Source organism: Eriocheir sinensis, chromosome 66 (assembly GCF_024679095.1).
Source record: "Eriocheir sinensis breed Jianghai 21 chromosome 66, ASM2467909v1, whole genome shotgun sequence".
NCBI classification, from domain to species: domain Eukaryota; kingdom Metazoa; phylum Arthropoda; class Malacostraca; order Decapoda; family Varunidae; genus Eriocheir; species Eriocheir sinensis.
This window is the reverse complement of record NC_066574.1, coordinates 5,927,515-5,947,865: the sequence shown is the minus strand read 5'-3', so window position 1 is coordinate 5,947,865 and position 20,351 is coordinate 5,927,515. Positions and strand designations below refer to the sequence as shown.

General features: G+C 44.8%; 2 protein-coding genes across 2 annotated transcripts; one reads left to right on the top strand and one right to left on the bottom strand.

The window, feature by feature from the left end:
• The first annotated feature begins 12,941 nt into the window (after nt 1–12,941).
• LOC126987653 (uncharacterized) lies at nt 12,942–14,037 on the top strand. Its single transcript, XM_050844781.1, has 3 exons — nt 12,942–13,443; nt 13,559–13,766; nt 13,939–14,037. Exons 1-3 carry the CDS (start codon nt 13,242–13,244, stop codon nt 13,982–13,984), a joined length of 456 nt encoding a protein of 151 aa, XP_050700738.1. The 5' UTR covers nt 12,942–13,241; the 3' UTR covers nt 13,985–14,037.
• Nucleotides 14,038–16,315: 2,278 nt separating this feature from the next.
• Nucleotides 16,316–17,702, bottom strand: LOC126987652 (cuticle protein AMP1B-like). Its single transcript, XM_050844780.1, has 3 exons — nt 17,639–17,702; nt 17,057–17,295; nt 16,316–16,710 (listed from the first exon to the last, which is right to left on the bottom strand). The coding sequence occupies exons 1-3, from the start codon at nt 17,645–17,647 to the stop codon at nt 16,482–16,484; spliced, it is 477 nt and encodes a 158-aa protein (XP_050700737.1). The 5' UTR covers nt 17,648–17,702; the 3' UTR covers nt 16,316–16,481.
• Nucleotides 17,703–20,351: the final 2,649 nt, after the last annotated feature.

Here is a 20,351-nt window from a genome sequence, read left to right as displayed (position 1 = left end):
TTTAAATCAATCACTTCAACATGCCCTCCCTCACACCCCACACTGCCGTTTGTTGGCAATGGAATTACAGTCACGCAAGAGCACAATAAAAAGACATATTTTTTCGCCAGTGGCTTGTCTGAACGCGCTGTGAAAGAAGACGAAAAGGCACATCCAGAGTGCACATACGGCCCCAACTTTAGTCATCCCTGCACTGGCGGGTAATTTATTTTTTATTTTTTTTATCTTCACGTGAAGTCATCCCGCTGCTCCACCCCAAAACCGCCTTCTGCGCGTACCGGTCGCAGTTTATAAGCAGAGTGACTTGACTTGGTATATATAGACTTAGAGTAGGATAAGAAGGGAGCCTGCATGGAGACTTGCTCGGAAGGACCCCCGGGCTTGGCGTCGTAGGGTTGGCGAGGCGACGCGCCCCCGGTGTATGCCCCCTTTAATTGATCGATTACCGAGCACTATATTACAGTAAAAAGAAACCTACCAACAGGAACCACAAACATGAAGCCGCCCAATATAAACAAAGAGACTGTTCAAGTCAAGGCTTATTCCATTCTCGCACTACAACGTTGGTGAAGAAAAATTTGGTGCAGTCTGAATTTACTTGTCTACATTTGAGTTTTATGCCATTGCTCCTCGTTCGCAAAGTGTCATCGATCATAAACAATGTTGATCTGTCTACATTCGTGAAACCATTAAGTATTTTAAAACATTCGATTAGTTTTCCTCGGAGGCGATGTTTCTGAAGAGAGAACATGTTAAGGGTGGAAAGCCTTTCTTCGTAAGATTTGTTGCGCAAGGAAGGGATAATTTTTGTTGCCCGACGCTGAACACCTTCTAGTTTAGCAATGTCCTTTGCATGGTGGGGAGACCAAAACTGTACCTCATATTCCAAGTGGGGTCTGACTAAACTATTGTAGAGTGGAAGTATTACATCTTTATTCTTGAATAAAAAGTTTCTTTTAATGAAGCCCTGTATTTAGTGTAGTATTTAGTGAAACCCTGACAAGATTCAAAGCAAAGGGTGTCAGCACAGTCAGTCTGGCTTGTAATTTTGGCATCCTGAAGAATATGTAAATAAAGAAGCACCGAGGATGGCAGTGCGAGAGGAAAGACGCAGCCCCTCACACCTGAGTCTGCTTGGCCGCGATGGTGCTACCTTACTACCACTTGTGTGTTACCGTTCTTAATAAACTACTTTACCTGCATCACTCGGGTCAGAGGTCACAGGGTCACAGATCAGCTGCCTCCCGTACAGTACCATTTATGCATCAGCCTTATTGTTACAACACAGTACAAAGGAGGTCAATACACATTTACAAAAAAATTAAGGCATCTGCATTATTTTTATTTGTTTTATGTTACTTTCATAATTGAAAGAAAGTTTAATTTGATTTCAAAGGCATTTTTTTTTTATCATTTTCTATGGCTAGTCATTTAGCTGTACTGTAATTATAGTAATATTTTTGGAAACAATGTGTGTTTGAGAACCAATGCACTAATTTTTTTTTTTTTTTTTTTTTACAGCAAAGGAGACAGCTCAAGGGCACAAAAAAAAAAAAAAAAGCCCGCTACTCGCTGCTCCTAAAAAGAATCCAAAGAGGTGGCCGAAAGATAAGTCAGTTTCGGGAGGAGAGGTGTCCTGATACCCTCCTCTTGAAAGAGTTCAAGTCGTAGGCAGGAGGAAATACAGATGAAGGAAGATTGTTCCAGAGTTTACCAGCGTGAGGGATGAAAGAGTGAAGATGCTGGTTAACTCTTGCATAAGGAGTAGTAGGTAATGGTGACAGTGACGGGACCAAAATAATTCGCAAGCATAATCAAGAATTTGCAGCCAAAAAAAAAATGACGTCGAAAAATTTTGTACGTCGAATTTCCCGGCCGGCCGTGCGGCCAGTCAGCCGGACGGCCAGCCAGCCGCGAGGGCCGACAGCCGCCGAGGGGACCTCCACACGCCCCAACCGGGAGTGGTCACAAACCTACCCAAAGTGACCATTCCCCCCCCACCCACCCCACCCCACACACCCACCACCTTCCTCGCCATCGTGTCTCCCCGGAGGCCTGAGCGTCACCCTCCTGCCGGGGATTGGTTAGGGCGTCCTTTCGCGCCGTGCCGGGCGTCGCCCTCCTGCCGGGGATCGGTTAGCGCGAGCGGTGACGTGTTCGGGGATCGGTTAGGGCGTCCTTTCGCGCCCTCCTGCCGGGGATCGGTTAGCGCGAGCGGTGCCTTGTTCAGGGGATCGGTTAGGGGCGTCCTTTCGCACTGTGCCGGGGCGTCACCCTCCTGCCGGGGGATCGGTCCTTTCGCACCGTGCCGGGGCGTCGCCCTCCTGCCGGGGGATCGGTCCTTTCGCGCCGTGCCGGGGCGTCCTTTCGCCCCAGTGCCGGGGGATCGGCTAGGGGCGTCCTTTCGCACCGTGCCGGGGCGTCACCCTCCTGCCGGGGGATCGGTCCTTTCGCACCGTGCCGGGGCGTCACCCTCCTGCCGGGGATCGGTTAGCGCGAGCGGTGACTTGTTGGGCGGAGGCCTGTGGCTACCTTTCCCCCTCCCTCTCCCTCTCCGCTATTGATTTTTTTCCAGTTTGCCAGCATGTGTGCGTGTCCCCCTCTATGCCCTACCCCTCGCGAGCGGTGACTTGATGGTCAGTCTGAGGGTACCCCTCCCTCTCCCTCTACCCGCTATTGATTTTTCAGTTTGCCAGCATATGCGTGTGTGTGTGTGTGTGTTACTGTTGATTTTCATCTTGACTGGAGTTATATCGATTGTCTTTTCAGTGAGGGTAGGAACGAAAAGTAGATTTTATACATTTGATTGAAATATAGTGGAAAAAAAATGGTATGACAAGTTATTATATTACCTTAATCTAGTCTATTTTATTTGTTCTTTCTTAATCCAGGCTAATTTGTTATTTCTTAATCCAGACTAAATACATGCTAAGCCTAAAAACAAAAACACACAATCGCCATAAAAAAAAAAAGACATATTACAAACTCACACCGTACAGGCTCAAAGAAATACAATGGAAACCCACCCATCCTACCCTTTTTTTTTTCCCTCCCCCAAAATAAATCCTAATTGAAAGAGACATATTACAAACTTATGTCGTACATGCCCAAAGACAGCCCATAAAAGGATGACAACACGAGTACATATACAAATGAAGAAAAAAAATACACAACACAAGCAAGCATAATCAAGAATTTGCAGCCAAAAAAAAATGACGTCGAAAAATTTTGTACGTCGAATTTCCCGGCCGGCCGTGCGGCCAGTCAGCCGGACGGCCAGCCAGCCGCGCGGGCAGCCAGCCGCCGAGGGGACCTCCCCACTACCCAACCGGGGAGTGGTCACAAACCTACCCAAAAGTGACCATTCCCCCACCCACCACCCCACCCCAAACACCCACCACCTTCCTCGCCATCGTGTCTCCCGGAGGCCTGAGCGTCACCCTCCTGCCGGGGATTGGTTAGGGCGTCCTTTCGCGCCGTGCCGGGGCGTCGCCCTCCTGCCGGGGATCGGTTAGCGCGAGCGGTGACGTGTTCGGGGATCGGTTAGGGCGTCCTTTCGCGCCCTCCTGCCGGGGATCGGTTAGCGCGAGCGGTGCCTTGTTCAGGGGATCGGTTAGGGCGTCCTTTCGCACTGTGCCGGGGCGTCACCCTCCTGCCGGGGATCGGTCCTTTCGCACCGTGCCGGGCGTCGCCCTCCTGCCGGGGATCGGTCCTTTCGCGCCGTGCCGGGCGTCCTTTCGCCCCAGTGCCGGGGGATCGGCTAGGGCGTCCTTTCGCACCGTGCCGGGGCGTCACCCTCCTGCCGGGGATCGGTCCTTTCGCACCGTGCCGGGCGTCACCCTCCTGCCGGGGATCGGTTAGCGCGAGCGGTGACTTGTTGGGCGGAGGCCTGTGGCTACCTTTCCTCCCTCTCCCTCTCCCGCTATTGATTTTTTTCCAGTTTGCCAGCATGTGTGCGTGTCCCCTCTATGCCCTACCCTCGCGAGCGGTGACTTGATGGTCAGTCTGAGGTACCTCCCTCTCCCTCTACCCGCTATTGATTTTTCAGTTTGCCAGCATATGCGTGTGTGTGTGTGTGTGCGTGTGTTACTGTTGATTTTCATATTGACTGGAGTTATATCGATTGTCTTTTCAGTGAGGGGTAGGAACGGGAAAAGTAGATTTTATACATTTTTATTGAAATATAGTGGAAAAAAATGGTATGACAAGTTATTATATTACCTTAATCTAGTCTATTTTATTTGTTCTTTCTTAATCCAGGCTAATTTGTTCTTTCTTAATCCAGACTAAATACATGCTAAGCCTAAAAACAAAAACACACAATCGCCATAAAAAAAAAAAAGACATATTACAAACTCACACCGTACAGGCTCAAAGAAATACAATGGAAACCCACCCATCCTACCCTTTTTTTTTCCCTCCCCCAAAATAAATCCTAATTGAAAGAGACATATTACAAACTTATGTCGTACATGCCCAAAGACAGCCCATAAAAGGATGACAACACGAGTACATATACAAATGAAGAAAAAAAATACACAACACAAGCACATATATATATATAAAATAATACACACAGAGCGAGTACATATATAAAAAAAGATTGTTAAGCACTAAATATAGGACTCTCACAGATTCGGCCACCATATGCATCTCTAACTTCCAAGACATTAGTGAATTTTATTCGCTTCCACTCATAAAATCCATAATGGATTTTAGTAACTTCCCACCCACCCGCCTATGACACTTCCAAGAAAGGTCAAGCGGGGTATGTCAAGTCAGAAGTGGGCGCGGCCCATATAAAGGAAGTGCTTTGCCTGAAACCTAAGATGTACTCTATCAAATTGCATGATCCCTCAAGCGGCGAGGATGCAGAAATAAAAAAAGTTAAAGGGGTACCTCACTATAGTTTGAGAAACTATAATCATGAAAAATACAGACAGGTACTGCAAGGGCGGGGTGGACAAGGCACGCCTCTATTGCATCCGCACCCTGAAAGGTCAGGTATGCACTACCTCCATTGAGAAGGCGACTTTAAGCGCATTAGACAACAAAAAGAGTGCATCTGCTCTCTGATGACAGCATGCCGGGTAATCCTTCTCGTGTTTTTACGAGAGATTATGGCCACCCTGATTTACCTGAGAATCTGCGTCAAATGCGGAGGACATCTCAAACTGCTTCTACTAGTTGAGCCACTGCTGCCACTACTGCTAGTACTACTCATAATGTTGTCGGGGATACTTTAAGTGAAAGTGGTGATGAGGGTGTGTATAGTCATGGAACTAGACCAGTGGCGTGTAATCTATGGAGAAAAAGATATAGGAAATACAACGTAGAGAACGTTAATCGGTCAAACAAAAGAAAGAGGAGAGAAACTAATGTTACCCCGTCGTGCCAGCTATCAGCGGCGTCAACATCATCTCCACGGTCGCCTTTATCCTCACCCTCCCCACCCCCGAGAATGGCATGGAGATTCCCTCCCCCACCGGGCTGGGTTTCAGACAAAGGAGCCCACGCGAGTGGCTGTAACGGCGACAGAGCTCGCGCTAAAAGCAATCATTGATCTGTTACTTAAAAGCTAAAGCCTAAACCATAACAAGCTCAGTCTTTATCGCAAACATGACGAGCGCGGACGAACATATAATATACCTTAGTAGCCTAGGATGCCGCGATCTTTATCCCGACAACGTGCCAGGTTCATTTAAAAATGAAATCATACCGTTAAATTTACACCCCGACCGAGATTATCAGGTTGCCTTACACGGTATTTTTATTCCTAGAGAAGTATACACCCTCCATCGAGAAGACAAAGAAGCCATAGTGGAAGTTTACACAGAAACGCTCAATGACACCTCAGGAAAACAGTTGCGGTACTCGCTGTCTCCCTCGAAAAATATAACGAGCAAGCAAATAAGCGCAATTGTGGCTGACCTTAATACATACTGGCAAGCTATATTAAATGGAGTGTTTGGGTTTACAAATTACAAGGATTATTTTGATGGAGAAGGCGGAATACTGAGTTGGACCAAAAATTTTGTATGCTACCACAAACGCTCTATAGATGGCTGCGGTAATCTAAATTATTGCAAAATAAGTTTATTATTTAAGCCCAGATTGGCGGCTATTCTTGGATTTATTCCTAATCATTACTATGATATATTCGTCACGGATGAGGAGTCACATTACTCGCTTCGCCAGGTAAATGCCGATTTCCCGCCAGACCCCACGCCGACGTGGACTATCTCCACCTCTATTGCGACATAATCCAGCCCACGCGATTTGCTAGCCAAACTGTGAACATTTTAGCCACTCTCCTTACGGTGGGAGTAACAATTATTACTCAGTGCAAAGACCTCTGTATAAAAAGTTGGCGAAGAACGCTATAGATTCAGTGGCGGTAGTGGTGACGGATCAGTATGGACGAAAAATATACTTTGAAGAAAACCGCTCGGCCACGATCGTCTTGCACATTACACCCACCCACCCTCTCTTTTAAAATCAGTGGGCCAGCAAAAAAACGCTCACTCATGGCGAGACTTTTGCCATGGAAGAGTGCGGGGAAGACCTTATCGATTTATTTCCCCGCGAGCGAGGAGGAGGATATTTGTGGCCGGTGCGTCAGGATCTGGGAAGACACAGCTAGTGACGCGACTTGTGCGGAAATATTGTGACAAATTCTATCGAGTTCTTATTTGCGGTGCAACACATCATCCCATTCAAGACTTGCCAGAGCTGCAAAATAAAGTAATACTTAGTAAGGACATTATAGACCCAGAACAGGAAATTGATCTCTGTCAGAAAAATAAATCTATGTTAGTAGTATATGACGATAACTTTTTACGCGCTGCCAATGATGAAAGCGTCGCCAACGTTTTTATTAAAGGCAGACATCTTGGCCTTAGCTCCATACTCATTTCTCAGAACTTATTTATGCAGGGAAAGTATGCGCGAAGCATATCCCTCAATTGCACTCATTTCGTTTTGCTTAAACAAAGAGATCTTGGTCAAATTGAACTTCTAGGTCGTCAATTGTATGGTCGTGACAGAGCCCAGGCATTTCTCAGTATCTACAAGCGAGCTGTTGCGGGAAAACCATACGGCTATCTGCTGGCTGACGTCTGCATAACTACCCCCGAGGTCCTATCACTGAGATCAAATATAGCGAACGACGGCTCCTGTGAGGTTGTGTACTCGTGGAGAGTGAGCGATATGCTAGCCCCATCAAGACACGTCTTTTAAAGTCACTTTATGAAGACCCTCAAGTACCTGGAGGCTTAAGTGGAGTGAGGCCTTTATTTTTTAGCAGCGAGAGCCATTGAACCCGACGTTTCTATGCGCGATGTTGAACAGTTTATGGAAGGTTGCAGAACACACACATTACATAAGATACAACCCCATAAGTTTAAGCGACGCGCTATTCTCAGTCCCAAACCGCGAGTTATCATAGCAGCAGATCTCGCGGACATGAAAGAATTGTCCCGCTTTAATGGAGGTCATAATTACATCTTAGTCTGCGTTGATGCATTTTCCAGGTACGCCAAAGCCCTGCCTCTTAAACGTAAAGATGCAAAATCGATGGTAATGGCAATGAAGACATTGCTAGAGGAAGACGCTGCTTTCAGTGGGGTCTCTAGGCTCTGTGTTGACCGAGGCAAAGAGTTCTATAATCGTCCACTTCAAACCTATTTGCAAAGTAAAGACATAAAAATGTACAGCGTTTACTCCCAAGAGATAAAAAGCAGCCTTGCTGAGCGATTTATCAGAACTCTGAAAGGTCGAATATATAGGTATATGACAGCTCACAATAAACTCGAGTATATTTCCATCTTGCAGAAGGTACTCGAGAGCTATAACCGCACGCCTCACGCACGTCTAGGAAAACCCCCAGCCGAAGTACATGCCATGAAGGACCCGCGAGGAATCATTCGTCAGTTTAAGAAAATGCATAATTATAAAAACAGAGAAAAGCGTCAAGGTAAAGCCAGTCGTGTGCTGAACATCGGGGACTACGTTCGACTCGTGGGCGCGGATAAAGCTTCTAAATTTAACCGAGGCTTTCATATCCAAAACACAGAAGAAATATTTAAAATTGCAAGCGTGGATTATCGACAGTCCCCATTGGGTTATACCTTGCAAGATTTATCCAATCAACCCATCCAAGGCTTGTTTTACAAAGAGGAGCTTATCAAAGTTCAGCTACCGGACGTTTTCCCCGTCAGCATAAAAAAAATCGAGAGTGGTGAACGGTCGCAAACAATTTTTTGTATCTTGGTTGGGTTATGATCCGAGTCAAGACTGTTGGATAGACGCTCAAGATATTTCCTAATGACCTCGAATTCACCAACAAGAAGAAAAAAAAAGCACCTCCCCTCGCCTTTGTTCACAAGGATCTTGTTTTGTTGTTGGCTAAACTCTCCCCCGACAAGCGGAAAAAAGTAATTGCAGTGTTGAACAAGAAACATTTAGATTGCTTGTCAGAAGTGTTTCTAAATTTCCTAAAAACTAATCTTACGCGAAATACAAAGATTGTGAAATCCCTGAACAAATATAAAAAACACATAAGGAAACTCGCCAACAAGGGGGTAAGTACACTAAAAAAAAAATACTGCGAACACAGCGGGGCGGTGCTATACTCTCTGTGCTGTTACCTCTGGCAGCTAGTGTCATAACTGGTCTTTTAACAAAATGAAGGAATATTGTCTCATCCCGAAATCAACAGCAGAACAATTTTTACTCAAGTCTTCTACGGGGAGCCGTAACATAAAACGAAACAGAAAGACGGACGAGGAAAAAAAAGAAAAGAGTGCGGAAAGCGTTGTCGGGTTCGACGGTCAAGGCGTCAACTGCATTAAAAATATAAAGAGACGCGCGCTGCAAGATGTATTAACCCAAACAACCACCCGCCATCTATAGCGGCCATAGGTCCTCGCACGACGTTCCCCACCAATACTATCGATTCGAAACCCGCCATAGATAACAGGATTGATGTTAGAATGAAAGCAGCTCAAAGGGATTATGCCAAAGCTTTCTTAGCTCTCATGAAACATACTCCAGGAATTACATGGGATACAAACGGAAATCTTTTGAGCCCCATTAATAATTTTAACGTCATTGATATATTGCAAACCTTAAGTGACGTCAACAGCAAATTAGGCTTCAAAGCTGATGATATACCATTTATTAAAATGCTTTTCCACAACACAAACTTAGATCCCTCATTTATACGCAATAATAAGGCAAGGAAGCAACTGTTTGGAGGAGGAGGTTGGGGAGGAAGGAGAAGTGCCCCAATTCAGGCAAAGCCACGCCCCACGCCTTCTTTCTCCGCCCCCGCGGATGCCGGGTATGACGTGGGAGAATTATCGCGTATAAAAAGGATTTTGTTTTGGGGTGGGATATAAACACTGTGTGACCTCGCGGGACAGGGAGACACTAAGCGTGAGTAAGAGCGAGAATTAATATATATTTTTCTATAAACATGTCAGATTATCCCATCATTCCTGTGAAGGGCGAATGACCGATCGCCAGTTCATTGACGACAGTGTGTGTTTAGTAGCCACCATCAACGCCAGCAGTTTTAAACTTAGCGGTATAGCCAAGGACTTGGCTGAAGTGTATGGCTATGCTAATCTCTTTGAAAATCGGAAACAACTTTATAATTTGAACAGAGTCGTTTGGAGTGACAGACCGAATGTGGGGTCGCTGGTAGTGAAGGAACCACCCACGGAATCAAATTATCCCATTGTGGTGGGTATGGTGACTCAATTTTGTCAGGGTGAATCTGTAGAATATAATGACGTGTCAAGATATTTTATTGAAACCAGCAGAGATATGCATTATGTGAACGGTTTAATGTCGGACACCAAGCAAAGCAGACGCGATAATTTTAAATGTTGCCTCAATGAGCTTGGTGATTATGTAAAGCAGAAAAAAAACATTCGAAAAGTCATTTTCCTACCGGCGTAGGACGAAGGGAAAGATGGATCATGAATGGAACGTGGCCTACTTGAAGGAGTTAAGATCTTTGCCCACCAACTAGATTTGAATAACGTTAAGGTAATGCTCTTGGGGCAGGAAGGGGACGAAGAATCTCCCGCGAAAGCCTCAACTGCCGGGGATGGGCGACAGACACAAACCACTGTGTAGCTATAAAATGACGCTTTATATTTTTTTAACTAGTGGTCATGCAGTCATAGTAGCGAACAGTGTTTCTTCCTCCTACAGATGGTGAATTTTCAAGTCTTTTGAGTAGCTTTCCACATCAGGTGGGGGGTGGTTTTGACAATATTCGAACTGTGCATTTCGCCCATCCTGCAAGACTACATCAAAGAGGTGGCGGTATTTTTAGTACGCTCGCAAACCTAGCCAAGAGTGTAATGCCCTTTCTATTCAGAACCGTTAAGCCCTCAGCGCTTAAGTTTACTCAAGATGTTATCCAGGATGTGAGCAGTGGACAAAGAAGTGTGAGAGGCGCTTTAAAGAAAAGAGGTATTGAAGCCTTAAGTGACGTAGGTGCTAGAATTATTAAAGGAGGAAAAAAAAGAAGAGTTACTTCGCGAAACAAGAAGAAGAAAAAAAAAATTAATAAAAGGAAAAGTGGTTGCGAGAGAAAGAACAGCGATGTGTTTGATATAATTTAGTAATGTGGAGGTGCGGTGGACACTCATGAAAAAAAAAAAAAAAGGGGAAGGAGGGAACATTCTGACCCGCGCGCGCGCGTGGGCTTGCCATTTTTTTTTTAGTGAGTGGTCTCTTATCAAGTTAACACGTCGCCCGCTCCCGCGACCAGTGTCTCCATTAGTATATAGCGGGCGACGAAAGCGACAACAGCATGGCCTCCGCCGCTCCCTCCGTTCCGATTTCTGATTATGCGCTCAGTGTGGTTGACGAATTCCCTAGAATCAACAGACAACGCCAGGTTGAGAGCTCTATTGCGTCTAAAACTCTTGTCGACATTTTACCTGTAAATTTGTCCAGCCACGCCCGGTTAAAAGATAAGTACCTAGAGTTCCGCGTGCCGGGGGTGAAGGGGGCATTTATCGATCTTGCTAAATTAATTCTTGAGTTGAAATTAAGTGTCACTCAAGCTGATGGACAAACAAAAGTCGAGGAGGCTGTCAATGTCGAATTCTGCAATGGCACTGCTAATACCATGTTCAAATCAATTCAGGTGTATGTAGGCGATCAAATGGTTGAAAGTAACCCATACTTTAATTACTGGTCATTCCTAAAAATGCTCACCACCTTCTCCACGTTAAAACTCAAATCATTCGGAGAAATAGGAAACCTCCTCAAAGATAACAGGTCGGGTGGAGCAGGCGTAGCCGAAACCTATGACGCCGCATACTTCACTAGCCTTGGGAGCAAATACAAGAGACATTTAAAAGATATCAAAGATCACGGTCTTCATCTCACCTTCCCATTAATGTCGGACATTACTTCTTGTGATCAGTATTTATGCGACGACATCCCATTGAGAATAAGGCTTGAGTTAGCTAACGAAGCTTGGTATTTGAACACTGACGGCGATGGGAGTGCTGTGCGTGCCCATATTGATTTTGCTAAACTTTGGGTCACCAGACTCCAACCCTATCCGTCAGCATTGCTTGCATTAAATAAAGAATTAGAGACAGGAAAAATAACGCGTACAATATTTAACAAGACGTTATATAAATCTCTGGTTCTCGGCAAACAGCAGACAAGTATTGTCTGTGACCAACCGTGGGGAAATGTCATTCCAGAGCGTTTATATATCGTTATGGCTGACATGAGGGCCTTTTCGGTGTATATAATAAAAATGGCTTGTATTTCAAGAATGCTGATTTGTCTGAACTAACAGTCTCTGTCAATGGTATGAATATGTATAAAATACGGTTTCTTTTCCCCACGAGTGTACGCGAGTCTATTATGATATTTTAGATAGTTTAGGAGTAGAAAATGACACTTTGCTTGATTACGATAGCTTTAAGAAAGGAAGGACAGTGTTTGTTTTTAGTTTGTTACCGGAAGACATACGAGGCACAGTGCCTCTTGAACACAGTGGAAACTTACGCATAAGTCTTCAGCTTAAAAAAGGCTTGGATGAAAATTTAGTAATTATCTGTTTTGGGGATACAAAGGGAGTGTTGTCAATCAACTCGGAGAGGCACGTGTCTTGCGACACTAGAGCATAATGAATAATCAACAAATTATGAAAGCTCTACAAGGAAAACTTTATCACAATAATATATATTTCTTAGGCTGTCTTCCCGCTGACGATGTAGCGAAATTAAATCTAAGGAGTGAGTCAGACAAGCCCATTGTCTTTATTGCTAATGTGTTAGGCGCATCGCAAGCTTCGAAAATGGGTCACTGGGTGGTGTTCTATGTTAGTGATAAGTGTATATATTTCTTCGACACATACGCCCTGACCCCATCATTATATTCTAAGTACTTTCGAAGTTTCTTAAATAAGCATAAAGATTATCCTGTCTTTAAACTTGCCGCAAGATTACAGTCGGACAAAACTCTGGTGTGTGGCGTGTATTGCATTCAATTCGTATACTTATGTAATAAAATAGGCTTAGAGAGGACTAGTCAGTTTCTGAAAGATAATTATGATTTAGGAAATTTTTTGAAGAATGACAGAAAGGTGTTAACATATGCTTATAGAATGTTTAAAATGCCCCCATGTATAAAAACATTTTGTCAATCTAGTCAAGGACTGACTTACAAGCATTGTATTTCTAAGATATGTGGCTAACTTATTAAATGCTACAATGTGTGTGTGTGTAAAAAATGTAGAGCAGTAGCATGTAGCTTATTCATTTATGGCGTGTGTGTGCAATTATATGTAGTTATTAAGAACAGGATTTTTTTTTTTCGTGCGATGTGACCGGGTGGGTGTGAGTTTGTTCACGCTTTCCTATGTGTAAAAAATGTAGAGAAGTAGTATATAGCTTATTCATTTATGGCGTGTGTGTGTAGTTATATGTAGTTATTAAGAACAGGATTCTGTTTTTTTTTTTTTTTTCGTGCGACGTGACCGGGTGGGTGTGAGTTTGTTCACGCTTTCCTATTGTTCGGATGAAGAATGGCTTGTGGTTTTGGGCATGTGCGCGCGTGTTTGCATACATGTGTGGGCGTGTCCCCTATAACCTGGGGTAGCCTCGGAAGAAGAAAAGGCTTGTGGTAGTGTGCGCATATGCCCCAAATAACCCCGGGTAGCTTAGTCAGTCCCCTAACGTTGCGAGAGGAGCGTCATGGAGGAAGTCTTCGCCGTCATGAACTTACAACAACAACAACAACAACAACAACAACAACAGCCCCACGCTGCCGCTGCAACTCTTCATGCTGACGATGTTGACGATCAGATAATGGGTCAAGCCGCATTAGAAGTTGAAGCCATGGATAACACATCCCAAGCTGAAGCCGTGGATAACACATCACATCCCAGAAACGGAGGTGAGATATCCGCCTCTTGTATTTTTTTTTTCTGCGCGCACAAGCGCTGGTGTGTGTGTATTTCTTATTCATTGTGTTTAAAAAAAAAATATATATATATTTCTTGTCATTTCAGCGGATGTTGGTGGTGGTGAGGTGGGGGATGTTCCAGAAACTCCCAAGTCTACCGGTGAACATATCACGGGCGAGTCATTGGGCAACAACAACCGCGGCGCGTTGGGAGGTGTCGGTAAAATGGGGCGGCGTGTGCTGAGGGAAGGATGTGATACCTCCATTACCAGTGTCTCATCTGAAGAACGACCCACCGGACAGCGTAACGCATAGTAAGTATTTTTTTATTCTTACGAGAGAGAGAGAGAGAGAGAGAGAGAGAGAGAGAGAGAGAGAGAGAGAGAGAGAGAGAGAGAGAGAGAGAGAGAGAGAGAGAGAGAGAGAGAGAGAGAGAGAGAGATTGATTTTTTTTTGTCTAATAATGTTTCTCTATCTTTTCATAAGTCCACGGCAACAACAACAGACACGCTTCGGTGATGGTGTGTCTTGACTCTCCGTCGGGCGCTGAATCGCGAGAGCGGCGGCGAAGTCGTCTGCAGCAAAAGATCATGAAATGCGTCAATCACGACTGGAAAAAAAATGCAGCATATGGCGGAAGTGTTGCGGCGCGCCCACTTCTGACTTGACATACCCGCTTGACCTTTCTTGGAAGTGTCATAGGCGGGGTGGGTGGTGTGGAAGTTACTAAAATCCATTATGGATTTTATGAGTGGAAGCGAATAAAATTCACTAATGTCTTGGAAGTTAGAGATGCATATGGTGGCCGAATCTGTGAGAGTCCTATATTTAGTGCTTAACAATCTTTTTTTTATATATGTACTCGCTCTGTGTGTATTATTTTTTTATATATGTACTTGTGTTGTGTATTTTTTTTCTTCATTTGTATATGTACTCGTGTTGTCATCCTTTTATGGGCTGTCTTTGGGCATGTACGACATAAGTTTGTAATATGTCTCTTTCAATTAGGATTTATTTTGGGGGAGGGAAAAAAAAAGGGTAGGATGGGTGGGTTTCCATTGTATTTCTTTGAGCCTGTACGGTGTGAGTTTGTAATATGTCTTTTTTTTTATGGCGATTGTGTGTTTTTGTTTTTAGGCTTAGCATGTATTTAGTCTGGATTAAGAAAGAACAAATTAGCCTGGATTAAGAAAGAACAAATAAAATAGACTAGATTAAGGTAATATAATAACTTGTCATACCATTTTTTTCCACTATATTTCAATAAAAATGTATAAAATCTACTTTTCCCGTTCCTACCCCTCACTGAAAAGACAATCGATATAACTCCAGTCAATATGAAAATCAACAGTAACACACACACACACACACGCATATGCTGGCAAACTGAAAAATCAATAGCGGGTAGAGGGAGAGGGAGGGGTACCCTCAGACTGACCATCAAGTCACCGCTCGCGAGGGGTAGGGCATAGAGGGGGACACGCACACACATGCTGGCAAACTGGAAAAAAAATCAATAGCGGGAGAGGGAGAGGGAGGGGGAAAGGTAGCCACAGGCCTCCGCCCAACAAGTCACCGCTCGCGCTAACCGATCCCCGGCAGGAGGGTGACGCCCCGGCACGGTGCGAAAGGACCGATCCCCCGGCAGGAGGGTGACGCCCCGGCACGGTGCGAAAGGACGCCCCTAGCCGATCCCCCGGCACTGGGGCGAAAGGACGCCCCGGCACGGCGCGAAAGGACCGATCCCCCGGCAGGAGGGCGACGCCCCGGCACGGTGCGAAAGGACCGATCCCCCGGCAGGAGGGTGACGCCCCGGCACAGTGCGAAAGGACGCCCCTAACCGATCCCCTGAACAAGGCACCGCTCGCGCTAACCGATCCCCGGCAGGAGGGCGCGAAAGGACGCCCCTAACCGATCCCCCGAACACGTCACCGCTCGCGCTAACCGATCCCCGGCAGGAGGGCGACGCCCCGGCACGGCGCGAAAGGACGCCCCTAACCAATCCCCGGCAGGAGGGTGACGCTCAGGCCTCCGGGGAGACACGATGGCGTGGAAGGTGGTGGGTGTTTGGGGTGGGGTGGGTGGGTGGTGGGGGGGGGGGGGGGAATGGTCACTTTTGGGTAGGTTTGTGACCACTCCCCGGTTGGGTAGTGGGGAGGTCCCCTCGGCGGCTGGCTGCCCGCGCGGCTGGCTGGCCGTCCGGCTGACTGGCCGCACGGCCGGCCGGGAAATTCGACGTACAAAATTTTTCGACGTCATTTTTTTTTGGCTGCAAATTCTTGATTATGCTTGCGAATTATTTTGGTCCCGTCACTGTCACCATTACCTACTACTATAAGGGGTTTGGACAGTATAGGGATGAGCATGAGTAGAAAGTCGAGTATATAATATTGCATATTGTACAGAGGGCAAAAACTCGTGTCTTTTTTCACACAAGATAATATCAAGAGAATGGTTACCTCCTCCTGGAGGGATAGTGTTGCAATTGATGAAGACGTTGAGGATTTTTTTTTTTTTATCAGCCAGCTTCACAAAACCACAGATTTCTTCAGTCACTAAAATGAGGCAGTAACTACTAAAATCAGGCAGTAAGTCCTTATGGAGTAATATATATATATATATATATATATATATATATATATATATATATATATATAAATATATATATATATATATATATATATATATATTTTTTTTTATTTATTTATTTATTTATTTATTTAATTTTTTTTTTTTTTAGTGTCTTACAGGGTTCTGGGGCACTTTTCTTTTTCAGTTGTGTTGACCGGTTTCATTATAAATTTGTAGATGCCACAGTGTTCAGTACTTACTATTTTGTATAGGAGATAGTTAATTACATGAATAGAGAATGCAGTTTATTCTACAATGTACAGCAATTCGAAGTAAATACAATAAATAAGAAATAAGCCGTACTATCTACACACACACACACACACACACACACACATACACGCAATTCATCTTGAGTTATCAGTTGGTCAAATCGTAGGGAGAGGAGGATGAGTTAACTAGGGCAGGCCGTAGGTTCCGCTGGGCGCCGGGGCCTGGACCTGGGGTGCCTGGGGACGGGTGGCGGCGGCGTCCTCTGCGGCAGCCTTGGCGATCTGGTCGAGAACAAACTGGGGGATGGGGTGGGGGAAGGCGGGGGCCACGGGCAGCAGGTCGGACTCCGGCTGGTAACCCTTATCATCAGCCACGAACTTGACCAGGACGGGAGTGCCATCAGGGGCGGTGTAGCTGTGGGAGGTGGGTGCTCGTTAGTGATCGGTGGTTCTATAATAGCGCATGGCTTTTCGTGGTGTTTGGTCGCGAGAGGCAGGCTTCTCTGGGGCGCTACTCCTCAAAATTATATTAATAGAAAAGCTCAAATGATCGCCGTCATTGACTATTTTCATTTTACTGTTGTTTGAATTTTCAGAAAAGAACAACGAATGATGAAAATAATAACTAATAACTACTGATAATGATAATAATAAAGACAACAATAATGATACTAGTTAACTATTGCATTAGATATATGAACATAAAGAAAACGGGTGTTCATAGAAGAAAGCTTAGCAGAATAACATAGTCGCTGGCTCACCTGAAGGAGCCCTGCTGGGTGCCGCCCACGCCGCCAGACTCGTGCCTGGCGATGCCGTCCTCGGTCTCCACATCGAAGGCGTAGTTGCCGTGGGCGTCGGGGTGGACTCGCTCGTCCTTGAGGATGGCGGCGGGAGGGCCGTATGAGGGCGCGGGGTGAGGAAGAGGTGCCGGGCCGGGGGCAGGGGCCGTGTACAGTGTTTCGGCCGTCGCCACAGCAAGCAGCGCCATCATCGCAACCTAAGTCACGAAAAGAAGCAATAAATAAATAAATGAATAAGTAAATAAATATATGACAGAATGACTGAATGAATGAAATATGTAAATAAACACAAGCTTCGAATTGAGGAACTTAAGTTCATGAGGAAGATAGAGGGAGATAATAATAATGATTGTAGTAGTGAAAATTCGTCCACTCTGGAGAGATTTTGAACCCTTGTTAAATGTGTGCCGGGAAATTATATGGACTTAGAAATTATGTATGCAAGTCTAAACTTATATACAAAAAGCTGCTTGAAAAGGGAGCTGGAAACCATTCTTTGCAGCGATCGTTCTTTAACAATCCTCTGAGCCTGATCCTTACAGCCTTCATGATAGTGGTGGTGGTGGTTGAAGAGACAGTGGTGTGAGGAGCAGGTGACAGCTGGTGACTGATGCCTTGAGCCTTCCCTGTCCCCCTTATATACTGATCCTGCCCAGACGGGTCACACTTTTCCCCCGATCACCTGACGCCTCTGCACCTTTTTTTCATCACCTCAAATTACAACCTCACATAATATACAAGCAACTCTTAACCCACTTCCTACCTCTTGCTGAACACATGCCTTTGTTGGAAATTTACGGATGCATGAGTATTTGGGCCAGGAATGTCGTGAACCGTCTGCCTGGCCGCCAATAATCAGTGCCTAGCATCCGTCACCGCTAAGAAGGTCAAGGAACACCTGCGACTCGGTTTACCGCGATGCGCCCGTTCACAGGTGGACTTGTTTCTTAGACGGCGGGACAGTGGGAGGTCAGGTTTTGCGACTCACCTATGTTGAGGTCGTAGTAGGTGACGAGGCTGGTGATGAACTCGTAGAAGATGAAGTTGTGCGTCTGGTTGATGGTCTCCAAATTCTACCAGTGAAAAGGGTGAAAGAATCAAGACAGTTTCAGACTTTTGCACTAGGAAGTTGGACAGCGAGGAGGGGATAGATAAGCCTGTGCAGAACGTCGTATAGGGAGAGGCTGTGGAAGGGGTGGAAATATGCTTATAGTAACGGGGCTCGAGAACACTGCTTTTTTTTTTATAACTGGTATTGAGCTTGTTTTGTGTGTGCATCGTTAACGTCTTCTACAAGGAACCCAATAAACCCAAATACTAAGTTCTGTATGTTAGTCTTAAAGCGGAGCAGTCTCAAGCTTGAATGATTTGATGATTATTAGGGGACGTCATTATTTTACTCTTGTGCCATCTAGGCATTGTCGAACATCTAAGCGGGAAATGTATATTGGGAGACATTTTCTAGGTTACTAATGTGGAGAGGTTGCGTAAACATGAGTGCTACAAATTATAGGTATACATCTATTGTTTATTGGGTAGATCATTCGTTTATCGGTGAGCCAAGTCTTGCATTGCCAGGGAGATTGAAAGATGTGTAGGAGGGAATGGTTTTCGGCTAGCAATGTGTGTGTGTGTGTGTGTGTGTGTGTGTGTGACGAGGGTGGCCGGGAAGTTTTAGAGAAAGCAGATGTGGGTCAGACAGAGGAAGTGAAGGAGAGAGAGGGACAAGAAGAGGGAAGGGCATAGGTATCTAGAAAGGGAGGGAGGGAGAGACAATTGGGTGACGAACAGGGGATGGGTATGCAACGGGAAGGGAAGCGAGGAGGGGTGGAGAGGGAAAGAGGGCCGTGGGGGTAGGGGGTGGGGGGGGCAGGTGAAGGGAGCAGAGGAAGGGGAGAGAGGGAGGAAGTGCACTAAAGGGAAGGGAAATGACGGGTCTTGAAAGTTTTATGGAACCGAAGTTGTTTGCCTTTAAGGTTGTATATCACTTACTTTAGTTGAAGACGTTTGCAACCCCCTTCCCCCCCGTACCCCCCCCCCCCCCACACACACGCATTCTCTATATCTATATTCCTTTCTCTCCCTCTTCTTTTTGTTAGCATTGCCTTTCTGTTTATATCTATATCTATTTCTCTGTCTGTGTCTATATCTCTATCTATCTATCTATCTATCTATCTATCTATCTCTACCTACCTACCTACCTACCTATATTCCTCTCTCTCCCTCCTCTTTTTGTTAGCATAGCCTTTCTGTATATATCTATATCTATTTCTCTGTCTGTGTCTATCTATCTATCTATCTATCTATCCCTACCTACCTACCTATCTATCCCTTTCTTCTTTGTGATAACTTAGGCCTTCTTGTTTCAATATGTCTGTTTCTTACATGTCTTTAATTACGTGATCTTCGTGTAGGCCCACCCGTGCATTTTTGTATTCGTCTTTGTTTTGGTGTACATTTACTGCGTTGTCGCAATGAGGAGCTGACCCCATACACAGTGCTTGTCCTGCTTTGATTTCCCGTTCCCCTGAGTGAATGTGGGCTGGCCTTTCGTGCTTATTCAGGACGGAAAGGTCTTTACTCTTCAATTTACATTCACGTGCTATTTGCGTACCTACCCTCTGCTTGGTGAACCGTTGTTGAGAATTTTGTGGAAACTCCCAAATTGCCTCCACCTTGTCTCCACCTTGTCTGGGATTCAATGGTGTGTGTGTGTGTGTGTGTGTGTGTGTGTGTGTGTGTGTGTGTGTGTGTGTGTGTGTGTGTGTGTGTGTGTCAAATTGTTTATTATTATTATTGTTATTGTTACTATTATTATTATTATTATTATTATTATTATTATTATTATTATTATTATTATTATTATTATTATTATTATTATTATTATTATTATTATTATTATTATTATTATTATTATTATTGTCATCATCATCATCATCATCATCATCATCACTGCACTATAATCCCAAGTTTATGTAGAGGAAATGATCAGAGAATCATGCACAGCCCGCAGCATCGGAGTTCGTTAGTAATTCGTTAGTTAGTGTCGAAAGTTAAACACTAATGAGTAATGGAAGTGTTAGGGTGACGCGGTGACTTGTTATCGACATGACCAATTTGCATGATCAGAGAAAATATGTCGCGTGTGTGTGACTTTTTTTAATGTTTTTTTTTGTTTTATTATTATTATTATTATTATTATTATTATTATTATTATTATTATTATTATTATTATTATTATTATTATTATTAT

Excerpts from the sequence above, each read along its gene's own strand:
- LOC126987652 (XM_050844780.1), bottom strand. Across the intron at positions 16,711-17,056 it reads ACCCAGCAGGGCTCCTTCAG|CTACACCGCCCCTGATGGCA; the intron begins GTGAGCCAGCGA and ends CACCTCCCACAG.
- LOC126987653 (XM_050844781.1), top strand. The coding sequence starts at position 13,242 with ATGGAGGAAGTCTTCGCCGTCATGAACTTACAACAACAACAACAACAA. Across the intron at positions 13,444-13,558 it reads ATCACATCCCAGAAACGGAG|CGGATGTTGGTGGTGGTGAG; the intron begins GTGAGATATCCG and ends TTGTCATTTCAG. Across the intron at positions 13,767-13,938 it reads ACCGGACAGCGTAACGCATA|TCCACGGCAACAACAACAGA; the intron begins GTAAGTATTTTT and ends TCTTTTCATAAG.